Source organism: Caretta caretta, chromosome 3 (genome assembly GCF_965140235.1).
Source record: "Caretta caretta isolate rCarCar2 chromosome 3, rCarCar1.hap1, whole genome shotgun sequence".
Lineage (NCBI taxonomy): Eukaryota > Metazoa > Chordata > Testudines > Cheloniidae > Caretta > Caretta caretta.
The window spans coordinates 168,469,675-168,496,102 of record NC_134208.1 but is presented as its reverse complement, the minus strand read 5'-3'; the positions used below and the strand labels follow the sequence as shown (position 1 = coordinate 168,496,102).

Sequence of the window (26,428 nt, the reverse complement as noted above, 5' to 3'; positions counted from 1 at the left end):
ACTCCTCATGGTTACCTGAGGGTTCTAGCTCAATAACCCAGTTAAGCATGGTATATTCAGAGCATGTACCTAGTTCCTCTTGTTAAAAGGTTTTCAGAACAACAAGAAAATAGCTTGTGAATAGAGGGGGCGTTTTATCTGGTGTTCCCCTCTGGTGTTATCTGGACTGGTGATCAGCTAGGTCACACCAATCCTTGACTCTGGGAGCCAGCCTTACCCTGCTCTGCTGTGAGAACCCCCACTCCTGGGCTGTTCACACACAGCCTCTGGCATGTAAGCTGCTCCCAGCTACTTGCAACCGAATGACACTAGCCAGTATCTCCGGTCCCAGACACAACCCTAGGAACCTCCGTCTTGCAGTATCCAGTTACTGGATGCTGCAAGCTTATATGAGATTGTCAATTTAACCAAGAAATTGATATGTACTAGGCTTGTTATCCCAAGGGGAGCCTCTGACACACTTCAAACCAAATACACTGCTTCAGGTAGAATAAACAAACAGATTTATTAATGATAAAGATGGATTTAAAATCACTTAAAATCTAAGCATAACAAGCCAGATATAGTCAAATGAAATAAAAGCAAAATGCATTCTAAGCCGATTTTAACACTTTCAATTATAACCTGTAACATTACTGTAACAATTACTAAAACATCACTATAACAACCATGCTCAGTGCATCATGAGCTTTCTGAAGACACCCAACATGACAAACTTTGCATTGGATACCACACAATAATTTTATAAAGATGAACATGGGGGAGTAGGGTGTTCCCCCGACATACAGATCACAGTGTTTTTGAGCCTACATTTTGTTGGTGATGTCCAAAGAATGTATCATCTATCACACTAGTATTATGGGAGGCCTAGGGAAGGCTGTATTATCAATTTCCTGCTTTAATCTATCTAGATTATGTGGACCCTATCACCACAGTACCCGACTTTCTTAATCACTGGACACAATCCAATAAATGTTACAGTTTAATAATTTATCAGTTAAACAATCAAAGTAATTTTGAATCAATATTAAATCAGGCAAGAGAAGAACTAAGGCTCTGTAAACCAGGGACTCGGTGCCAACTGAAAAATGGCACAGGGGCGCACAGCGATTTACAGGGGCTGCCTGGGTCTGATATATGCATCTAGTTCACCAAAGAGTGACGTGCGGTTTCTACCAAGGTTGTCATAATCTTCATGAAATGTGTATACATATAATATTTAATGAGTAATAACTATTAGGGCTGTCAAACGATTAAAAAAATTAATCCTGAGAGATTAAAAATAATCACGATTAATTGTCGTTTTAATCGCACTGTTAAACAATAGAATACCATTTATTTAAATATATTTGGACGTTTTCAAATATATTGATTTCAATTACAACACAGAATACAAAGTGTACAGTGCTTACTTTATAGTTTTGATTACAAATATTTGCACTGTAAAAAAGAAACAAAAGAAATAGTATTTTTCAGTTCACCTCATACAAGTATTGTAGTGTAATCTCTGAATCATGAAAGTGCAATTTATAAATGTAGAATTATTTGTTTTACATAACTGGACTGAAAAATAAAAACGTAAAATTTTAGAGCCTACAAGTCATTTGTAAACTGCACTTACGTGATAGAGATTGCACTACAGTACTTGTATGAGGTGAACTGAAGTGAGCTGTAGCTCACGAAAGCTTATGCTCAAATAAATTTGTTAGTCTCTAAGGTGCCACAAGTACTCCTTTTCTTTTTGCGGATACACACTAACACGGCTGCGACTCTGAAACCTGAAAAAATACTATTTCTTTTGTTTATCTTTTTTACAGGGCAAATATTTGTAACCAAAACTATAAAGTGAGCCCTGTATTCTTTGTATTCTGTGTCGTAATTGAAATCAATATATTTGAAAATGTAGAAAAAATCCAAAATATTTATAATAAATTTAAATTGGTATTCTAGTATTGTTTAACAGTGCGATTAAAACTGCAAGTAATTGCAAATAATTTTTTTAATTGAGTTAATTTGTTTTGAGTTAATTGCTATAATAAAAATTATGTACTTAAATTCTGGGAGTTAAGGCAGGTCACCAGGAGGTAACATATCTCAGATGTGTTCCTTTCAGTCAGGAGGTAACAAGATGCTTATCTCTGGCCATGAGAGTATTGTGTATTGTATGCCTCACAGTGGATGCCTATTTGCATACTGGGCCAGATACCAGTTGAAAGATTTGTGAAATCTACAAGAGAAAAAAAATCTACAGAGAAAAAACCCGAACGATCAGCATCAGGATGTCCTGTTTACAACTAAGATCAAATGCAAAGAAACACACTGGATCCTTCATGAGGGACACAAACTGACAGCATGTTGTGTGTCATGGAAGAGGGGTCACAGCCAAACTAGCTGTAAACCACTGGTGAGCAATACTTTATTAGATAGGATAGTACCTTGTTAATTAAGTCTAGGCTCTAGAATGCATGTTATGATTTTTATTTGTAACAATTTGTTTCCATACTTCTACCTGCTATTACTTGAATCTCTATTCTTTGTTAAAATAAACCTATTCTTGATTTCACTCTAAAACACATCTAAGTGCTGTATGTGAAACAGAGCAGAATTCTGAGGAGGAACTGGTAAGCTGGGTGTTCCGTTTATACTCCAGGGAGATGCTCAGAGGACACAGGGGTTGGACCATGCCTATTGCTAAACTGTAAAGACAGTGGGACCAGCGTAGGCCTCTAAGGGTGGGGGTGCGGTGCTTGTGGTGCCCATGTAGATTTACCAACTTCTTAACCGCTGACAATCAGATGCTCCTGCCCCACACTCCACTTCTTCCCCAAAGGCCCCATCCCCGACTCGCTCCTGTCCCCCTTCCTCACAGCTGGATCCTCTCCACCTCCCTCCTCACTGAGCTCTCTCTGCTCCGGAGCTGCAGCCTGATGCAAAGCCTGCCCGCCCATGAGATGCGGGTAGGAGGCAGCTCTGGCTGAGCAGGGGCTGCTGAACGTTGATTACCCAGCGCCTCCCACAGCTCCCCACCCATGGTAACCGGACTTTTGGTGTCTGGTGAGTGAATCTGACCAGATACTGCCTGGTACCCTTTTTGATCAGACTTGCTGGTCGAAAACTGGGCACCCGGCAACTTTATGCCCCTGGCCAGTGAAGTTGGAGAGCTGATCCTCAGCAGGCACAGACAAGGCTTCCTCGGGGTTAGCAACGTGCCTCACATCCCCGGGAAACGTCACAGGCTCCAACAACATAGGATGTCATTGTTTGGTATCGTAGCAACCATCCATTCTAGTATATTTTGACATTTTCAAATATCTTCTAGATAAAAGTTATTCTTACTATTTCAGATTAATGGGTGTGATCTAATAAAGACACAATATTAGTTATTAAGTTTTTTTTTTTAAAGCTGGAACAAACTCCGCAATGTGTCTTGTGAGCTGCAGCTCAAATTGGTTATTTATTTATTTTTTTAAAAAAATCACATGCTGCCACAAATATCTTTTTTGTCCACAAGGTGGCTCCCCTAGAATTTATACTTCTAAAACTGTTACCTTTTTTGGATTCTATGGGCTCATTCTGTTTCAGTAGGGTGGTCCTTCAACTGTAAAAGTCTTCAGAATCTATTGTTACAGGAACCCAAAGATGGTCTTTTCCCTGCACTCCAGTAGGTCTTATCTGAACACTGCTCATTTTTTGTGGCATCTCTAGTTAGTGCAGCACTGATGTTAAACTGGATTTACTTTCTTGTGCTACTCTCCTGTCTATTTGCAAAACCTGCCGTTATCCCCATTAATCAGGTTGGCTCTTACTCATATTTCTATAACCAGCATTGAGACTGCCAACTAAAATAAGCTATTACCAGCAGGACAGTGGGGTGGGAGGAGGTATTGTTTCATATTCTCTGTGTGTATATAAAGTCTGCCGCAGTTTCCACGGTATGCATCCGATGAAGTGAGCTGTAGCTCACGAAAGCTCATGCTCAAATAAATTGGTTAGTCTCTAAGGTGCCACAAGTACTCCTTTTCTTTTTGCGAATACAGACTAACACGGCTGTTACTCTGAAACCTGCCAACTAAAATTGAACTTCTGTTGAATTCCTCATGAAGTCAAATGTAGTGAGCTGTCATGACTGGAAACAAAGGGAGATTTAACAGCTCACATTTTTTGAGTCTTACCTAGCAATGGCATCCTTCTAGTTTTGTTTTGTTTTTAAACTGTCCTTATCTTGTTTTACCTGATTGGCATCTCTCTTCCCAGGACTGCAATTTCCTGATTAATAGGTTTCGATAGAAGGAAACAAACAAGACTAAAAAGCTCAAGCAGAATGGAATTTAATTCTCTTTCTTGATTTCTTTTTTATCAGGGGGAAAAACTGCTCTGCTATAAAACCCTACCCCTCTTTTTACATCATTATTTATCAGTAATCAGCTGAGAGAAACTAGAGACTCACAATTAACTAAAGGTTTCAGAGTAACAGCCGTGTTAGTCTGTATTCGCAAAAAGAAAAGGAGTACTTGTGGCACCTTAGAGACTAACCAATTTATCTGAGCATAAGCTTTCGTGAGCTACAGCTCGCTTGAACTTCACTCCGATGAAGTGAGCTGTAGCTCACGAAAGCTTATGCTCACATAAATTGGTTAGTCTCTAAGGTGCCACAAGTACTCCTCTTCTTTTTACAATTAACTAAGGTTCAACTTCCTTCATTTTCGTAAAGAAATATCAAAGTCCATCTCACTAATTGCAGCAAGAACCTTGTCACACAATTTTGCCTTCCTGGGAGTTTGGCTGCAATCATGAAATAAGAGTCCAGTGAAGTTGTCTTTATGTAATTATATAATCAATCTCATTTTATCACACAGATGGTCACTTATGCCAGATCAAACAATTATTTTCACTTTGGCTGCCAGAAGAATAAAACGTTAAACACACACTTATCCATTACACATACAGAACATGAATGAAATGCAGCTAATTGCCCAATGCCGAATAGTGTTCTTACGCCCAAATAGGAAAAGCTGGGGGAAGAGGGAGAAAGCTAGAGATTCTTATGAACAGTCCTATTTTAGAATGTTATAGTCTTAATGGCAGCATGCTCTGTCAACAACCGTGGATTCAAGAAAGTCAGCTATGTCAAGTGGAAAGCACTTATACTTTTCACAGATTTGGATAGACTTCCCCCACCCCCAAAAACCACAGTTTAAGCACGCATATGCACATATTAAGTGCCAAATGCTCTTCCACACCCATAAGTAAAGTTTTCTTCCACTCCTCCCCACAACCTCCATTTCAGAATCAAGATGTACAGCAAATGCCAATGCTCAGCCATTCTGTGGAGGCTGAAACAGTGGATGCATCTTGCTACCCACTCCCTACACAAGTTTTGGCCTGTGTATCTACACAGTTCAGAGAACCTACTGGCCAGGCCTCCAACACTTAGAACATTTGCTGTGTAGCAGGGAACTCATAGTTGGTTAAATGGCTCTGGTGTGACTGCACCTGGAATACAGCAGTAATTTCTAGACAGCACTTTATCCACAGGATGGTGATGTATTGCACGTAAGGAAGTTCAGGGGAAAACAACAAAAATGGTAAGACCAGGAGATAGTGGGCCAAATTCACAAAGGTTACATGTGTAAGTTACATGCATGCAAATTAGCATAAATTGATATAAGTTACATGCTAAGGGGAAGGAAGCAAAACATTTTAACAGGGAAAAGTAACCAATAGGAGGATGTGAGAAGATGTAAAATGATAAATCAATATAAATTCAATAAAGTCAAGTGCAAGGTACTACACTTAGGAAGGAAAAATTAAATACAAATACAAAATGGGGGACAGCAAGGCAGAAGTACTGCAGACAAGGATCTGGGGGTTAAAGTGGTTCACAAATTGATTATGACTCAGCGTGATGCTGTTCCAAAAAAGGGAAATATTCTGGGATGTATTAGCACGAATATCTTATGTAAGACATGGGAGATAGTTCTGCTCTACTGAGCACTGGTGAGGCCTCCGCTGGAATACTGAGTCCAGATTTTGGCACCACACTAAAAGTTGTGGACAAACTGGAGGCAGTTCAGAGGAGAGCAACAAAAATAAGAGGGTTAGAAGATATGACCTATGAAGAAAGATTGAAAGAATTGGTCATTTTTAGTCTAAAGATTAGGATTGCGGGAGGGTGGGGGGGCAAGTGGGGAGCGGAAGACAACCATGGTAACAGGAATTAAAACTATCCAGAATCACATCAGTGTCAGAATTTGTGGCTTTACCCAAAAACCTCCCAGGGGTTCCTCTTTCTCAAGTCAAAATCATTAAGTGGAAACAGACCAATTCTCTTATTGTCACAGATTTATTGGCCATCAGTGGGTTTAGTCCTTATGCAGGCTGTGTTCCCAGTGAAGGCCTCTTCTGTGTTACTCAGTGAGAGTTTTGTCTGCATTAACAGTGAAGTCACTTCCATTAAGTTTAGTGGTCATTGATTCAAGTTTTAAGATGGCAAGAATAGGCCAAATGTATTAAATGGGTTGCAAGTAAAATGATAATCAAAATTCTCTTTGTAAAGCACTTTGAGATCTACTGATGAAAAGCACTATATAAGAGCTATGCATTAGTAGTAGTAGTAACATTTAAAACTACCATCTGTTACAAAAGAAGCATGGAAAGGATAAATGAAAAACTTGGTTTCAAAGTAGTTTTTATAAAAGTTTGAAGTTGTCAAACCATGAAAACAATCACTTTCACAAGCATAGTAAAAAAAATTGCATATGAAAATCTTTATAGGCTTTCACCAAATTTTGACATCCCCCTTCTCCACATAGTTGCCTAAACTAATGATACATTCTCCCTGGGCCTAAACAATTGTTCATATTATTGAGAATATGCAATTGTATATTCACATGAAATAAGATTTCCTAATGTTAAAGTAGAATGAATTATACTGAAATTATAATTCATTAAAGAAATGCATCTGGTGGGTTTGTTGAAATATAGTTGTCAGGAAGAGAAACATTAAGGACAATGGGTTCTCAAACTAATTAACTTAGAGCTTCTACTGAGCTAGGAGAAGTTAGTAAATGTTAGTATGCAAATAAGATATGTATGTATATTTGTCAGTTTCTGCTTCCTTTTGTCTCTTATGTTAAATTGGCTTTGGCTTATCAGTATAAATAAGTTAGCTTGAGCTTTTGAATCTGACTTTGACACTAGGAACAATATGAGAGATGACCAGAATTAAGCAGGATTCTAATAATTCAAGCTCAGTAATCAAACCAAGATACATAATTTGAGGATATTTTATGTTGCTGAAGATTTACTTCTTATCAACATATAATTTCCTTGGATACATGAAAGCTGGGGCGGAAGGGGTTATCTAGTCACATCCCATAAGAAATGGTAAGTAGACATTCCGCCCATGACATAGAATCCTTACTCACCAAACTACTTCTGCTTTTGATGTAGAGAGACTATGCCATCCCTACAAGTATGTTCTGTAAAGCTTGGATTTGAACAACCTCAAGTTTCTAAACAAAGTTTTAATTCTGAGAAGTGTCAGTAACAAGTTTTTCTTCCTCCAAGATGACCCACTGAACCTAGATATAGAGAGTACCTGACATCTTTAATAAATGAACACGACAAATACATACTACAGTAATGGAAGCATGAGAAATTCTTAGAGAGAACTGGCTTCCTTGATCTGCTCACTGATTCTACTATATATTGATTCAAAGGATATGTATACACTTGGGACTGTGATAGAACCCTGCCATGAGATACTAAGCTTAACTGGAAACAGCAGCTTTTAGTTCCATCTCAGTCTTGTCTTTTTCACTTCCAGAACAGTTTCTCTTTTTAACCAGTTCTTAATCTGGATAGACCTTCACTAATTTTTGGTATAAAATTTCTTCTAGAGTTTGATGCTCTTGGAATTATTTCTCAGATTAAGGGTTGCCGGGAAATAAGAATGGTTTTGATGCATTTTTGTCCTTATACTGGGATAAATGGTAAAGTGTCACCCATTGCAAGTGCAAAAGTTTAGGGAAATTCAATAATCCTAATACTTCAGGTACCCATTTAAAAAAAGTGTAGTTCAGGATTTTTGCCCAAATACAAACTAAGGTCATTAAATCAACACAACATTTCTGATGTATTAACTGTGTCCTGTTTTTAAAGGATTAATTTGCCCGGGGAACTCTGAACAATAAATACAATCCTTAAGATAACACTTAAGGCACTGAACCTTCACCCTGTTGTTGCCGCAGCCAATGTGTGAGATTATTGTATACTGTTACCTAAGCTTTTGTTGATAGCTTCATTGTTGGCAGTAAAAACAACGAGGAGTCCTTGTGGCAATTTAGAGACTAACGAATTTATTTGGGCATAAGCTTTCGTGGGCTAAAACCCACTTCATCAGATGCATGGAGTGGAACATACAGTTGGCAGTGAAGATGTCAGACAAGGCCTGACATGGGAGTGGATTCAACACAACCTATGTTTTCTGTCTCATAGTGTCCTCCGTGAAGAGATAGGCAAATCCTTGCTGGCTGGGGGATTTGAGTTATTCTGGGACATTTTCCTTCTCTGCCATATTCCTGGTAGTTGAAACCACAAAGTCTAAAAAGCATCCCAATAAATAATAAAATAATTGACTATAAGCTCTTTGGGGCAAGGACTATCTTTTTGTTCTGTGTTTGTACAGCTCCTACTACAGTGGGGTCATAGTCCACAACACTATGGTAATACAAAAGTATTACCCAAAAAAAAAAGGGAATACAAACCACCTAAAACTATGCTATAAGAATACAATTACACAAATGTATTGACCTACACATCTTTATTTCACTGCCCTCCCTCCCCACACTTCAACCTGTTTTCAGCTTACTATAATTTGTGACATCATATTCCTTTGCTAACAATGGCTCTCTTGGGCTCTTTACATACTACAGGGGGAGATCGATTTAAGTTACGCAACTTCAGCTATGTGAATAATGTAGCTGAAGTCGACGTACTTAGATCTACTTACCACGGGGTCCACACTATGCGACGTCGACTGGAGACTCTCTCCCATCGACTCCCCTTGCATTTCTTGTTCAGGTGGAGTACAGGAGTCGACGGGAGAGCGATCTGCGGTTGATTTAGCGGGTCTTCACTAGACCCACTAAATCACCTGCTGACTCATCGATCGCCGGACATCAAACCCCCTGTAAGTTTAGATAAGGCCTTAGTTTACATTCATTTACACAAACAAATAACCTCTCAAAATAATTAAAAGACAAACAAACATTCATTCTGCAAACAGCATCAGAAGAGCAGAATTTATAAAGCTGATTCTGAGTTTTGCACAGCAGACCTTGTTAGTAATATAAAGCTTAAGGAACGAATGCCATAATGAAGACTAGATACCTTAACAAAACTGGGATTCTTTTTGCTATCTTAATTAGGATTCCTAGATTAATCCTTACTTTGTTACTAGTTAAATTCCTGTTGGATGCACAGTGAATTAAAATCTGATTAGAACTGTCCTTAGTTTTGAGCAATACAAATAATCTGCAAAGGCAACTCCATCACACCAAACTATGCAGCAGCTGGCCTTTAATAATGATCCCATTCCTAGCTAGCAGGACTGGCAAAAAGGCTCTTATCATGGTCTCTTGAATAATGAAGCCCATAAAGATTGTTTGGGAGAGAAGTGGAAGGAACAGTTGTGAAATAGATGCATCTGAAACAAACTGCACCACCACCACACTTTTCCTCCTACCACCCAAGAAAATATGAAAATTAACTTTTTTACATCTCACTATTCACCCCCTCTTCTACAGCATTAAAATACTTACCACACCACTCTAAGTCTTCATAAAATGGAGATATTTTTTAAATCTTACAAATTGGAAAAAAGAAAAATAATGCTGGACTTCATATTTTATTGCACCTTGTGGCATAAAGGAAAAAGGGCAGGAAAATTCAAATTAAAAAAAAAATTTGTGAAAAACGTAGGTAAGTTGTTCCATTTCCAACCCTTCAAAATGGTAACTTTTATTGAAACTTTTTTTTTTTTTTTTTTTTTTTTTTTTACCAGCTCTATTGAAGATTAAGCAAATTCTATCCACTGCTTCTCTTTATCCACCATGGTGGTTGTTTCAGAGTAGCAGCCGTGCTAGTCTGTATTCGCAAAAAGAAAAGGAGTACTTGTGGCACCTTAGAGACTAACCAATTTATTTGAGCATAAGCTTTCGTGAGCTACAGCTCACTTCATCGGATGCATTCAGTGGAAAATACAGTGGGGAGATTCATCTAGTACAATAGAAAGTAATATTTCCCCTTTCCAACCAGGGATGGAATAATGTGACAGCGTTCAGGCTGGCTGTTAAAGGGTGGGCAGAAATGGGCAAAATAAAGTAGTGTGAGTGGGTCTAAATCTGTTTCAGAACAGTTTCTGGTTAAGAACTGACACAGTGAACACAAGACAGCTGTAACCTTTGTATTTTTGGACAAGTAAGGCTGCTAGAAGAATATATGTATGAAACACTCCACAGGCATACAATCTGGCAACAGTCTAAATGGTCCAGCTGCCTATCTCAAAACAAGTACACAAAATCAAAAGAAACCGATGCAAATTCACTGGGCTTCAATTAACCTGAATTGTCATTTCTGGAACAGTTCCAATATTGTGACAGTAGAACTAAGATTTTCATTAACACTGCAAACTGCCTCAATGACAACCGTTTTTCTAAACTGTGATCTATTGTTCTATTACACACACCTCTCTCTCTGTCTCCACAGGTTCTCAACAATTCTGACAATTGCAGTTCCAGAAAAGATTTCAAGCGGTCAAAAAAAGAGTTGTCATTGAAATGCAGCTGTGCAACATCCAGCCAAAAACCATGCTAGGCTGATAGGGGCTGAGAGGTTGCATACTCTAATTCTGAGGAGAAAGAAGAAGGTACCAGTCCCTCATTTTGACCATGCAGTCAATTATGTAACAATATTGTCTGACTCCATGGAACCACTATGGTAGAGTGAGGTAAATAAGAAGTGGAGAGACAGTTCTCTGATCAGAGGATGCCCCAGGGGAAAAAGACACTGACTAAAATGGATGAAATTGGTGTTCCCTCAGACTGGAAATAAGGTGTACATTTTTGGCAGTGAGGGTAATTAACCACTGGAACAATTTACTAGGGGTCATGGTGGGTTCTCCATCACTGGCAATTTTTAAATCAAGATGGGATGTTTTTTTAAAAGACCTGCTTTAAGATCTATGAGGGCAGAGAGAGTCCTATGGGCTGTGTGATAAAGGAGATCAAACTAGATGATCACAGTTGTCCTTCTGGCCCTGGAATCTCTGAATCTGTAACTAATTTGTTCTTATGTGTGTATTTATGATTCAGAAAAGTTAATAGTTAATATTATTAACCTGATATCATTGTGCAGAACAAATGCATTTTAAATCAGTGCTGAAAGTGAGAAGGAAAGTTGGGGGCATTTCTGAAGTGCTACAGCTCCCTATAATGCCATTACTCACATTACAAGAAGATATATGGGACAGTGGCTCCTGGGCCAGCCACACAGGCTGCTGCTTAGGCGGCCCTAGGTAGCTGGCCCCAGGGCCCACCCAAGCAGCAGCCGATGCGGCAGGCCCTGGGGACCGCCTAAGTAGTGGTCCTGGGGTGGCCGGAGCAGCCGTTGGCAGCTCCCTCACCCCAGGCTCCGCTCCCCTCCAGCAGGGGTCTCCCCCCCCCAAGATTTAGTCAGGGGTATTTATGGTGTAAGTCATGGACAGATCACAGGCCATGAATTTTTCTTTATTGCCCGTGACCTATATATGACTTTTACTAAAAATACCCATGACTAAACTGTAGCCTTAACTATAGTATTATTGGTATTTCTAGTGGGTTAGTTAACCAGTGTTCCAGGTTAGATAACTAACTACTGCATGAAATGCAGTCAGATTGTATGAGGTAATTTTCAAAATCAAATGTTACTTTAAATATTGTCAGGTTTCAGAGGAACAGCCGTGTTAGTCTGTATTCGCAAAAAGAAAAGGAGTACTTGTGGCACCTTAGAGACTAACCAATTTATTTGAGCATGAGCTTTCGTGAGCTATAAAGTGAGCTGTAGCTCACGAAAGCTCATGCTCAAATAAATTGGTTAGTCTCTAAGGTGCCACAAGTACTCCTTTTCTTTTTTAAATATTGTGTTCTTGAAAGTGAGATGCTGACAGCATAAACATAGTCAAGGCCTTGTGTATTGTGTGGCAGGCTGGATCTAAATTCTGTGGCAAGGTCCCCTAGTTAAGAACGACCCTACTGGGTCAGATCAACAGTCCATCTAGCCCATTACCCTGTCTTCCAAGTATGTTACATGCTTCAGAGGGAATGAACAGAACAGGCACTCATCAAGTAATCCCTGTTGTCTCTTCCTAGCTTCTGGCAGTCAGAGGGTAGGGACAACCAGAGCATGGGGCTGCATCCCTGACCATCTTGGCTAATAAGTTTATGGAGGATAGGTCCATAAATGGCTAATTCTTTTTGGAACCTTGTTATAGTTTTGGTCTTCGAAACATCTCCTGGCAACGAATTCCACAGGCTGACTGAGCTGTGTGAAGAAGTACTTCCTTTTGTTTGTTTTAAGCCTGCTGCCTATTAATTTCATTGGGTGACCCCTAGTTCTTGTGCTATATGAAGGAGTAAATAACACTTTCTCTTTCCAGTATGGCAAACTGGAAAATCTCAAGCAACTTCAGGTTAACTAGGAAATGGAAGTTTTTACTGATAAATATAATCTATATAGGAGACTTTGGATTATTATTTTGATGTTAAATACAATTCTACACATCCCCAAATTTTCAGTATGCTGTGGAATTTTATATTTAAACATGCAAGTACATTATGGAAGTTATCAAGTGGGAATAAAGAGGGTTAGATAGCTGGATAGGAGACACCTGGAGCCTTTGGCATTTGTGGAGGAGTGGGATGTAGAGGCTTTTGGCACCGAGGATGGGATTCATTCCCTCTCTCTCCTGTTGTGGACAGGGACACAGGTGACTAGATATTTTTGGGAGAAGGGACCTGTATTCCTACGGCCAGATCCTCTGCCCTGCTATAGCAGCTTCATATTTGCTGCTCAAAGCAGGCTTAAACCCATCTTTTAACAAAACAAAACAAAAGCATGAGAGGAGTTCCCCGAGGTAGAGAAATCCTCTGGTTGCATAGTGCAGCTGTAAAGTTCCTATGCCAATATCTCCTGGGCCCTGGTATAGGAGGAATGAGCCACGAGAAAATGGGACCTAGTTAGGGCACCCCCAAACCCTGGCCAATTACTAGCTGCTAACAATAGCCTAACATGACTGTACATTATCTGCGGCCGGGGGGGCGAGAGGCAGAGTCAGGCCTGACATTCCCAAGAACAAGGGAGAGCAAAGGTGATATAACGCCACTTTTTGTGCCAAATATAGCTCAGAGTTATGCAAATGTCCAGAACCCAGGAACTGGAAACAATGGTTTCCTGCCCCAGCAACACTTAATTAACTGATTTCCCTCTGCAACCGCATCCAAGGAAGATGGTTAAATTGAACGTTTCTGATAATATAATTACAAGCAAAATAATCAACAATTTTGATATTTAAACTCACTCTCTCTCTCTCTGTAGGTACTTTGTATGGACCCTTCCTCATAACCTTTGAGCACCTCCCGGTAATAAACTTCATAACCTCAGAGTATAATGAGACCAAAGGAATACAGTCAAGATCAGAAGAATAACTGCTTGACTGTTTTTCAACCCAAAATATAGAGCACAGAGAAATTATTATTATAGTGCAATCAGTGTTCGTGCCAACCATAATTTTATGTCTCCTTACAATCTAGTTTCATGGTATGAAAATTAAGAACATAAAATGAATGTTCAAGATTAACTAAATTTAACTACAATGAGACTAATGTAGCTCATTTCTAAATTTCAATTCTATTGCTTATGGGGTCTTCAAAAGCAACTAGTTTGCCTCATTCTGCTAATGTAGCTTTTATTTAACAGTTTATATTAAGTGCTTTGTTTTTCAAGTCTATATTTATTTAAAATGTCCTGAATATGCATTAACATTGAACATATTGTTAGAATAGTACATGAAAGACCACCACAAGCAACAATGATACTTTTCTTGTTATAAAAATATCTGCCCCACCTCTCCTTTCCTTGGGCCTGTGAGTTGCTCCACACTGCCACAATAGCTACATGTGTATTTTCAGTACAGAGGGCATGCCCAGTGACAGCATTTAACTGAATACATAACACAGTTAATAAATGCCAATTTAATTTTTCAGGAAACCTATTCCACTGATTAGAACAAACAGTAAACAAAAGGCATCCCCTTTCCGCTTTTTAATTTGAAGGATCATTTCAAGGCTGGTGCCAACCTGGTCTGTAGTCAACTGTTTACCCAATGATACGTATGCAACCTGTTTTCTGGGAAACAGGGATTAATAGCTTTTTCACAGCCAACATTAAGTCACAACACTATTGACAGTTTCCTTCCAATGAACCCATTCACAGAAAAATTGTGCCCCCTTTTTCCCCCACACCAAGCATTAGTGAAATTCCCTGCTTTGCTTCATTGATTTAGAAGTCGGAGAATCATTATGTGCTTCCAAAGTCAATGGTTTCATTTTGTGCGTGAGTGTACATGCATGCGCCTGATCAGGGGATGGAAGTGCACTGCAAAACTTTTAGGGGGAAGGTTTCTTTTCTGAGCTATCCAACCAAGAGCCTCACATGACAAACAGACCAAGTGAACAACCTTAAAATAAAACTATTCAATCTTCCTCTTTCATGTGCACCCCCTTAAAATTGAACTATATCACTTCTCTCTCTTGGGGAAAAAAAAAATCCAGACAAGTCACCAGCAGATAGACTTCCTCCCTCATTCACTGAGCTGGTCCCTTCAAGAAGGGGCTAGCATAGGAGGAATTCTCTTTTACCAATGTCCCTACCTAGGTTCGTCTGGGATGCTGTCATTTCCCTAATGCTACTCTGCTAGCTCCCTTAGCACCAGCTTTTATCCAAAAAAGGGTTGTCTTGGTTAAAAGATTAAATGGAAACTGAACTCAGCTTTCAGCAGCGAGGTTAACAATCACAATGTTGACTGTGTGAGCAGTTCGCATATACAGACACAAGCTGTGTTCAACACCATGTCAGCTGGTTCTGGGTAAACCCTGAGATTTATCGATGGTCCAGCTAGCAGAATATTGAATGTGATTTTTCCCTGTCTACCCTCACTGCAAGGTCATGGTCCACATCTAGTTAGTTAACACTATTTCTCAAGACTGTTTCAACTACATACTTTTCTAACAAAGACAAATGCTCCCTGGCCGAAAGCACCTGCTGTGAGCATTGAGTAGCATTGTGGGTTTCACAGTGTGGAGGAGGGGGGGCGGAAAAATTCAGAGTATGACCATAAACTATTAATTTTCAAGCAAAATTAACCCAGATTCAAGTTTACTTAATGGAAGAATCGTATACTTAAAAAACAAATTGACTGGTTATAACCTCCTTTAAGACGACAATTCAGTTTAGGTGACACTTAATGAGCAACATAGAAGGGAAGCCAGTTATAATGCAACTGCAAACAAACCTACACAGTGAGGTAAAACCCATATCCTGTAGAACACTGTTTTAATAGTTGTTGAGTGTAATCAGTCAATGAGCACAATACATCACACTATTCAGAAACCTATAACAGCTTCCCAAGTCCTGTGTCTAACCAACTAGACAAACCACTTCTAAATACAGAAAGTAAAGATTTTACTACATCTCTCCAATATTCTGAAATGTGCTGTGCAAAACTCAAACTGATTTTTAGGCCTTACTTCAGCTGTGTACTAAAACTTTATTTCCTACCTGTAATGTACATGTGTGACAGTCGGTCGTCTGTAGCCAAGAATCCAGGTCTGGATGTCTATAGGTTCTTCATTAGGGTAAGCAATGGTTGTATCTATCACCCACTGAAGACCTTTTGATTTGCTCTCTACGAATAAAGTGGAAGAAAGAAGATGGGGTGTTAAAAATTAGATCAAATTATATTCCATTGGCTTGACATCCATTCTAGTGTTACATTTCCTTAATATTATATCACTTAATTTGTACAAACATTACTTAAATCCCCCAAAAAATCAGGTAGATCAAGAGAAAGACTAAAGACATGGTGAATATCATTCTACGTAAAACCTCAGAAATATGGTCAAAATCTCAATGTAATAACTAAACTGTCTAACAATTAGTGTAATTTTTATTGACATGATCTATGGCAGGGGTCAGCAACTTTTCAGAAGTGATGTGCCGAGTCTTCATTTATTCTCTTTAATTTAAGGTTTCGCATGCCAGTAATGCATTTTAACATTTTTTAGAAGGTCTCTCTCTATAAGTCTATATATTATATAACTAAACTATTGTCATATGTAAAGTAAACAAGGTTTTCAAAATGTTTAAGAAGCTTCATTTAAAATTAAATTAAAATGCTGATCTTACACCGCCGGCCCGCTCAGCACGCTGCCAGCCTGGGGTTCCGTTCACCTAGGCCGGCAGCAGGCTGAGCGGGGCCTGCGGCTGGAACCCCAGCTGGCAAGGGGTTGGCAGCCAGAACCCTAGACCGGAAGCAGGCTGAGCAGGGCCAGCGGCCGGGACCCCAGACCGGCAGTGGGCCGAGTGGCTCAGCCCACTGCCAGTCTGGGATCTCGGCCCTGCCCACATAGAGTGGGTACCTACCTTCTCCCTGGTTCTAGCCCATTCTCTTCCTCTCTCTCTCTCTGCACTGAGCTGAGGGTGGGAGTGCACTGAGCACAGGGCTGGGGGTGAAGGAGTAGGCTGGGGGTTGGGGTGTAGGGCCTGGCCAAGAGCTAGAATGAGGGAGGGGACTCAGGGTTGGGGCAGGAGGTTTGGGTGTGGAGTGCTTACCTGAGCAGCTCCCATTTGGTGCAAGGGGGAAGGTGGGTGTGTGTGTGCAGGAGCTCCCGTTTGGTGCTCAGGGTGGGGGTGGGAATGTGGGGGGTGCAAGAGTCCGGGCATAGGGTGTGGGGGGTGCAGGAGTCAGGACATGGGGGGGCTGGAGTCATGGCAGAGGACTGGGTGTGTGTGAGGGGGGTGCAGGGGTCAGGGCAGGGGGGCTGGGGGTGTGGGCTAGGGTCATGGGGGTGCTCCCAGCCCCCTGCCCAGAGCCGCTCACGGCAGGGAGCTGGAGGGAATATGCCCTGATTCCACCCCCCTTCCCCAAGGCCCCGTCCCCACCTCTTCTCCGCCTCCTCCCCGGAGCAGTGAGCTGCTCGGCTTCTCCCCCTCCCACTCAAGGGCCATCAGCTGATTGGTGGCAGTGAGGGAGAGGAGGAGAGGCGAGGCAGGAACCCAGCACGCTGGGGGAAGAGGTGGGGGGGGGGAACCTTGTCTGCCTTGCAGCAGCAGCCAGCAGGACCAAGTTTCTTCACCCTGCCCCCGCGGTGGGGGCGGCGGCAAAGAGCAGGCCAGGGTGGGCAGGATTTTTAATGGCATGCTGCTGCCTGCCGGGGTCCTGGCCTGGGTTTGGCAGAGGGCTGAGTGGGGCCGGCGGCTGGGACCCAGCAGGCAGCAGCATGCCATTAAAAATCGGCTCGCTTGCCGTGTTTGGCACGCATGCCATAGGTTGCCAACCCCTGATCTATGACTTGTGTCCCAGCATGCTCACTGTTTCACTTTGTTTTGATACACTGCTTTTTATATGTATTTATACAGAAAGCCACAATATTTTTAAAAAAATGTTAAAAGTCCCCTTTCCTACATTATTAAAGAACGCCACCATAGATTATAAAAACTGATAGATTTTTAGAAACCTCAAGTCACATTTAACCATTTCTGCAGTTTACTTTTTCATTCAGTTCATTCTGTATTTCATTCAGTTTGGGCAGTTTAATTTGCTGCTCTCTCATGCATGAGCACAAAGTTGCAACATTTGGTTTGTAAACAATGCAGACAAAAACATACAAAAAGTTTTTAAAAATTAATCTCTTTTAAAACATGTCAGGGGAAATATTTCTGTTAGCATTAGTTTTTGTAAAAGCGCTCCTTCCCCTACACTACTCCAAAAGACGGGGAAAAAACACCGAAACCTAAATTATTTTTTAGATTAATATATTTATTGGCTTTCCTACCGCATTCACCACTGTATTATCTGAACATACATAAATAAATAATTTACCCTCAAGACACCCTTTTTAGGTAGGGAAGTATTACTGTCCTCTTTGTACAGAGAGAGAAACGGAACAACAGAGATTAAGAGACCTGCCTAAAATCACACGGAAATTTGTGGCAGGCCTCAGAATAGCACATTCCCAATCCAGCATTTTAAGCAAAAAAGACCAAGAGAAAGATCATTCCCTTCTCCAAGTGTCTTGGAGTGAACAAAATTTTTAAATTAAAACCCTTTTTCTTTCCAGAAAACAGATAACTCAAAAACACAATAAAAAAAAGCACAATAAAAAAGCAGGTGTTATCATCATACTAATGAGATAATAGGAAACTTGGTTCAAAACCTAAAAACATTTTCATGAAACAATTTTTATATTTTTGAATTTTCAAAACATTTCATCCACACTATAAAACTAGTAAAAAAGCCCAGCAAACATCTACTGCAAAACAATTCAGTTTTTTAAAAAGGAATTTCAGAGTTTCAACCAGCGTCAGTAAATATTGATTTTAATTCTGACCAAAATATCAAACAGTGGCCACTATAATTAGCTGAATAACATGAAGAAATAATTTAGAAAGATGAGAAGAATGACTCAAGTCATATTTTTAATGTTAGCAGTGTTAAATTCAATCTAATGCTAAAGTAATTCATAGCAAAGACAAAGCAGTTCTCTCTTTTTACATATATATACACACATTTACCTGAAAAATACAAAGATAATTAATTTTTTATTTTCCATAGTGTGAAATAAAAATGAACTATTAACATTAGTCTTATTATGGGGTGGGAAGCACAAATCACTAGTAAGATGTGCCAGAAGAATACAAAATAATATTTTAACCAAAATCTTTGTATTTTACAATAAAAATTGTTCTAAGTTACTTAAAAAAAAGAGTAGTGGTTTAAAACTGCTGTCTCAACACCTGATGGTTCGGACTCCATCACTGCAGGAAGGCCACTGCTGCCTCCCTCCCTCTTATGTGTTCCTTTCCTACTTGCTTGCCCTAACTTAGTAGCAATTGCAGTGCAGTGCTGTGTGGATGCCTCCAATCAGCTCCACCTCAACACAAAGAGAAACCACAGATCTGAGTCCTGCGACAAACCACTAGCCCTAACTATAAAAGGTCTTGCACTCTTTCAGCCTTTCACAGACCTCAGCTTTTAACATGGCAGCTCTTAACTAAATTAGTTACTATCGCATCCTACCACAAAGATACCAACTTGTCAAAGTCATAGATACACTTTAAATCAGGAATGTGAAGGAATCCATGACTTCAACCTTGTTCTTTCATTTGAAAACTTACAGACGCTGTCAACTTGAATTTTCTAATAGTTTTCTAACAGAAACAGTTTTCTAATAAAGCATTAATTTATTAGTTAAAGAGGAGTTAAACATTGCTTCTTGATGAAATGTTATTTACTGGCATATCTAAAATTATATAAGAAAATTTTTTTTTTAAATGCCTTAGTAAACAAAAAAAATCACAAGTACGATGTTAATAAATGTGATTAACTAAAACTATCTACTATCAAAAAAGCCAGAAATTTAAGGAGAATAGCAAGGGCAGTAGACACTTTGTACGGTTGCTGGCAAAGTCAAATACTTGACGCAATATTCTGGTCATTAAAATGTATTGTCGCATAAGACAGGAGTTCACAACAAATGTAAACCAACACAAAGGTCAGCATTTTCACCAAGTAATCATATTTTTGTCTCAACATTTTATTCCTACTAATGTTTACAATGTTACAATTAACCCCTACAATTGCTAGAATGGAAAAAAGATTTATCTTTTGGTACATTTCTGGATGTATAGTCAGTTTCACTGGTTTTGTTGAATTGCATTATTTATGTTCTCCCTGAGAAAGTGTTTCCAATAACAGGAAAGCTAGAGCGAATACTGAAACTCAAGAGGAAGCAGGCTGTTGCACAAAGACAGAGCAGGCTATGCCCGCCTGAGCATGTTTGATGGCGCTGCTCTCAGGTCCATCCAAAAAGACTTCTGAACCCAAGAAATGATTTAAAAAAAAAATCAGGGCATGCTATTTGCTACATCAGCAAACTGATCTTTTTGAAATAAAAAAATAAAAATAAAAATTCAAGCTTACCGTGCCCCTCTTGGTTTTGTTATGAATTTGAATTGAAAAATCATTCTTAGATAGCACTGAATGTTCATCATACATAAGGGAGAGTATGGTTCTGTTTTGCTTAAAAAGGTCTTGGCAATTTTCACTACAATTTAAAATCCTGATCGTTGAAGGACAATTGGACTTCCTAACACATAGATAAGGCATATCTACACAATAAATGCACAGCCCCACTTTTATGATGGGCATAACCAGGCTATAATTTTAATTCCGTTTTAACCTAGTTCAAAGTTACACACCCATTTGGACGTAAAAAACATGGGGCACTGTTGTAATTGGAGTCCTGACAATTTGTAGTGTAAACATGCTTTACATGCGTCTGTTCAAGAAGCCCTCCCTCCAGCTCTGGTGTGACCAGGGCAACCACAACCATCCCTGGCAGCCAAGCTAGTTTGAACTTTCAATTTCTATTAAAAGACTCTCTCAATCTGCCTTTTTGGTAGAAGCGGAAATATCAAACAGCCTGACTACCAGAGAGCTCTCTGAAGCAGCAGCTAGCTACAACAACTTTGAAACTGACTTCACTGGGGTCTTGTGTTTTCTCCTTATGAGATTTCACCTGGGCTGCTACTTTCCAAACACTTTACTGTAAGCCATATTATTTTAATCTTTTAGTTTCTCTTTGAATAATTCAGAAACATTCACCCCCCTGATCCTTCTCTTTTAATAGAGGATGAATGTTCAAAATAGCCTGCAGGGATCCCATTCACATACAGTTCTACACAAACCATGTAGAAGTAGGCTACCTTGTGAGAGGTACATACCATGCACTATTGTTTCTTCCGAGTACTTGGACACACACACAAAAATAAGAATAATCAACAATCAAGGGAATATTTGTTTGGCCAGGAAAGCAAATCAAAGGAGAAACTAAGTAGTCTCTTAGTGTACTTTTTCTTCTGAAATAATGGTAGTGGTGAATTTTCATAATTATTTCTTCCCTGTTCTCATTCTATCAGGGTGGGCGGGTCCTTTGATCTTCATATCAGTGCTGAGTAGTACCCAAAACTTGGCCTGCGACAGTGGCTCCCCTTAAGATCCTCCTTTATTGCTCTATCTTCCTCCCATAGAGGACACTGACTGGCTACTATGAGACAGATTCAGTGGGGTTCAAAATTCTCCCTGCTGGCCAAATCCAAATGCTTATTAGTTGAGTTTTAAAGCTTATTAGACTCAGGCTGACCATCTGGATCCACCGAATTTTGGGCCCTCCTTTTTCCTTTGAGTCATTTGGCCTTAACCAGGAGTGGGAATTTTGAACCCCTTGGAATGCGTGTGCACCAGTAGATGATCAGCATCAGCCATGGGAACAGGGTAAAGCAACAAAGCAGAATGTGAAGGGGAGGGACTGCCTCTGACAGAGTTCGGTGACATGCTACCACTGGGCTCTGATCTGAAAAGCAAAGAGTCCACCATCCATGTACAGAGACAAGTTTCAGTGTGTTGTTGATGGTTAATTGTACTTCCCGTCTTATGCACTAGTATGTCGACAACATGTCCAGTTCTGAGGGAGCTAATGTGCACACTCATCCCCAGGCCTGATAAGAGGTTGTTTACCAGCAATTGTGGTTGTGACAGCAGCACAAATGAAAAACAGATGTGTGAACATAGAGGAAGATAGGGGGATGGAGGGATGGGCCCAAGGTTTGGTGTTTTTGCTCTCTGGCTTGCTGAAAAGACCCCCTTTTAATCATCAAGAGAAAAGCCCATAAAAATGCTTTTCTTTCCAATGATTTTTTAAAAAAATAGATCATATTATTTAAAAGATATGCATCAGAAAATTATATTTTAAAAAATTAGTGAATTAAAGAACAGTGCAACAGTGTCTATCTCCTCAAAAGAGAAAAGTGAATTTATGCAGTTCTCTAATAAAGCCATTTCTGAAAGTTAAGTAATAAAGATGAACTGGACTACATTTGAAGGCCCTAAGATCTGACTTCAACAAAGATAGAATCAAATGCATAAAAAAAGCCTGTTATCAGAGTCTGCTATACAGTGGATTCTAACACGGTCTTATTTTACCAAAGTAAAGTTGGTTGAATTAAACTCTGGAATGTATATCTTCAGTGACCAATGGGATCCAAGTCACCATGACTTGCCAGCTTTTGCTTAGTAATATTCAAATGCAGAGACTTCTAAACCAAACAAAGTAACAAACCTGAATTCTACCAGAACATTTTTCTGTTTTTAAAACCCGTCAGAGAATCAAGTCCAGTTACTTGGAGAAATATAGCTTTGCAAACAGTTCAGAGACACAATCTGAAAGGGACTTTTATAGGCCCTTTGAGCATACATTTAAGCACTTGTTTCCTCTGAAAGAAAATCAGTCCATGGAGAATTAGATTACTGGTGTATGTGCAGCATGTATTTTACCTATTATTCTCTACAGATTCCTCTCTCTGGGCAGAGAGCTCCAAGTACAGCATCCTGATGTAGGACACTCTGGATTCCTCAGCAGGGTTACTTTTATCAGGTGCCAAAATGAACATTTAAATCTTTCTGTATGCAGACAGATAGATGGCACTTCCTTTCTGGCATCAAGGGCTCTCACTCTTAAGGACAACAAGCCATCAAGCCTTGGCAGCAATTTCACTGAACATTTTTCCTTTTCACTCCTGGGAGAGAAGTCCTGTACTTTCAATGTGGTTCATTTAAAAAAAAAAAAAAAAAAGTTTCTCCAAAGAGTGCAGTACAAGAGGAACAACTCACTTGTACTTACATAATTTAGTACTTAAAGAAACTAAGATACATTTCTACATAGATGTCAGCTATAGGATTAAGGTTCTTGGATCAGGCTGAAGAAGAAGTATGATCAGAGACCTAGAAAAATTCTGTTCACGTGAAGAGAAATTGAAAATAAAAAAAGTGAGATTCCTTACCTTGGCAAGAAGATAAATAAAAGGGGATATGATAAAAGTATATAAAATAATGAATGGTAGAGAGAGGATAGATCAGGAACTTCTATTCTCCCTGTCTCATAACACAACAAAACGAGGGCACTCAAATTAAAAAGTAGGAAATTCAAACCTTACAAAAAGGAAATATAAAGTATAACAACACTGTGGAACTCATTGCCATAGGATGTCATTGAAGCCAAGAACTTAACAAGGCTCAAAAAAAGGGATTGGATATTTACATAGATACTAAGAATATCCAGAATTGTTATAATTAACGACAATAAACATTTTGGAAGGAGTATTGAAACCTTGAGTTTCAGGGTTTAAGCCAATCTCGAACTATTAGAGACCAGATGAGACCTACATGTGGGGCAGATTATGCCACATCTGCCCACTGTGGGTTCTTACACCTTTCTCTGAAGCATCTGGTTCCAACTGCTGTCATAGACAGGATACTTGACTACAGGCAAAATAATGGAGTTTTAAAGAAGAGCAAAATTAATGCCAATCAACATGGGCTTATGGAAAAATAGATGGCAAACTAACTTGATAACTTTATGGTATTACAAGTTTGGTTGATAAAGATAATAGTGTTGATGTAAATAGATGTCTGTGACACATCTGACTTAGTACCATAAAACATTTGAATTGAAAAATTAGAATGATGCAATCAACACTGCCCACAATGAATTGATTAAAACTGGCTGATTATTAGGTCTTAAAATGTAATTGTGAACAGGGAATCATCATCAGACAGGATGTTTCTCTACTGGGGTCCTGCAGGGATAGGTTCTTAACCCTACACTATTTATCATTTTTATAAGTGACCTGAAAGAAAAACAAAATCATTAGTAATCAAGTTTGCAGATGACAAACATTGAGGGTGTGGTAAATGATACTGATAAAGAGCAATATGGATTGCTTAGTAAACTGAGCACAAGCAAACAACATGCATTTTAATATGCCAAAATATAAAGTCATACATCTAGGAACAAAGAATGTAGCCCATACTTACAGAATGGGAGGGAGTCTATCCTGGGAAGCAGAGTCTCTGACAAGGACTTGGAAGGTCATAGTGGATAATCAGCCAAACATGTGTTCCCAGTGCTACTTCTAGTGTGGCCAGAAGGGTTAACGTGATCCCCTTGGATGAATAAACGGGGGAATATCAAATAAGAGTAGAGAGGTTATATTACCTCTGCATTTAGGATGGGTGTGGCCACTACTGAAATATGTCCAGTTCTGGTGTCCACAATTCAAGAAGGATGTTGATTAATTGGAGAGAGTTCAAAGGAGAGCCTTGAGGATAATTAAAGGATTAGAAAAGACATGCCTTATACTGAAAGGCACAAGGAGTTCAATCTACTCATCTTAACAAAGAGAAAGCTAAAGGCATGTCCTCACTAGCACCGTTAAAGAGCTGGCCTCGGCAGTGCTTTAACATGGTTGTGTAGTCGCGGCATAGTGCTGGGAGAGCTCTCTCCCAGCACTATAAAACCAAAAAACCCCACGCACCTCCACAAGGGGAATAGCTATCAGCGTGCTACACTGGCACTTTACAGCGCTGAAACTTGTAGCATTCAGGGGTGTGCTTTTTCATACCCCTGAGCGAGAAAGCTGCAGCGCTGTAAGTGCCAGTGTACACAATCCCTAAGGGTTGACCTGATCACAGTCTATAAGGAGAAGAAAAATTTCATAAGGGCTTTCCATCTAGCAGACTTGAGGAGATCAGACTTGATCACAATCATTCCTTCTGAATGTATAATCTATGACTAGACAGACTGCTGGTCTGATCCTGTATAGCAATTCCTATACTCGTAAATAAGCAGGTGACCTAAACTTATTGAAGAGAGATAACTAACTTATCAAAATTTTGACACACTACATAAACATCCAAAGTTTTCAGGGTAATTAATGCTTCATTTCCCCTAATAAATCCATTAATTCCTTAACAAATTGAGACTATCCTATGGATTCAGTATCTGAATTACTATAACATTGTACCCTATTCCATCACAAAAAAAAAAATCTCAGAACACAAAATTATAACTAAATCTAGATTTCTAGCAAGCATATCTGATTCAATGTATAATTCACACAATTATTTACATCTATCATTAGTCTATTTAATGTGAATTGAGATATAATTTTACTGAATGTGAACATACTCAGTGTTTGCCACTGTTTTTTCCACTATGAAAATTGCTTTCCTGTAGTTCTTTTTCCCTGATATATATTTCATCAGATTAACACTCTTGGATCCATGCTGCTAGACCAAGACTAGCCAGGGACTTCAATAGCTCTAAGGTTTTTGAGCATGTCAAGTAATTGGGGTGTACCTCACCAGATACCAGTACCTATACTGTCCTCAGGCTCCACAGGGGTTATTTTTCAAATGGGAGGCAAACTCCCAATGACAACCACTTGAACTATAAAAATCAAGAAAAATCCTCCCAAAATCTGAGAGGTCAGTGAGTGAGTGGTAATCTTGGTTTGTTTTCTGGTAAGATGCACAAGATATTTTCTTTTCTCAAAGATACAAATCCTGCTAGGGCTCCCATGATGTTCTCAAGAGTGGAAATCCATGTCTCAATCTCTACCCACCCTGGAGTCAGGAAGGATTCCAGATGTACAGATGTAGAGCGGTACCTGGTTTGGAATGATCATTTCATGGTCAAAAAAAAGCCAAACATACCTGTCTCAGCCAATACAGGGCTTTTAGTATCACTGACATTTGCCTGTCCAGAGATTTGCCTGTCCAAGACTGGTCAGAAAGCTTTCTACCAGAGATACTGGTGGGAAGGCATATGGGAGCTTCCTTCCTGACAGGGTCAAGTCTTTTATATTAAAGCAATGTGAATAAAAAAAACAACAAACACTTTTCAAAAGGCTGCCGTACTACATTAAAAATTCCTGTAAGCTTTTGTTTAATTTAGGTGACCTTTATCCCTTAACATGGGAAGGCCAACAAAGGGGCAGGTTGCAAGACAGGAAATTATCAGGTGTGGACTAGAGTATGAGCAATAAGGATTGAAAGGAAGGGACAGATTTCAGAGATGCTGTAGAGAAAGCAGTGAAGGCTTCGGTAACTGCTTGGGTGTAAGGATAAAAAAGGGGGTGGGGGCAAAAAGGAGTCAGGTCTATTTACGTAATCTAAGTATTTCTACAGTGCCCATCATTAAAGTGCAAGATG

At 39.6% G+C, this 26,428-nt stretch overlaps 1 protein-coding gene across 6 annotated transcripts in view; it reads right to left on the bottom strand.

Moving 5' to 3' along the window:
* The window catches only part of LPGAT1 (lysophosphatidylglycerol acyltransferase 1), a 172,332-nt gene that overhangs the window by 24,072 nt on the left and 121,832 nt on the right, over window positions 1–26,428 (bottom strand). For 5 of the 6 annotated variants that reach the window (XM_048843116.2, XM_048843117.2, XM_048843120.2 and 2 more), the window contains one exon: window positions 15,877–16,003. In XM_048843116.2, coding sequence (XP_048699073.2) covers window positions 15,877–16,003 — 127 coding nt within the window. Of the gene's footprint in view, window positions 1–9,013; window positions 9,192–15,876; window positions 16,004–26,428 lie in introns of all 6 variants that reach the window. The other variant, XR_007355673.2, reaches the window with a different exon arrangement.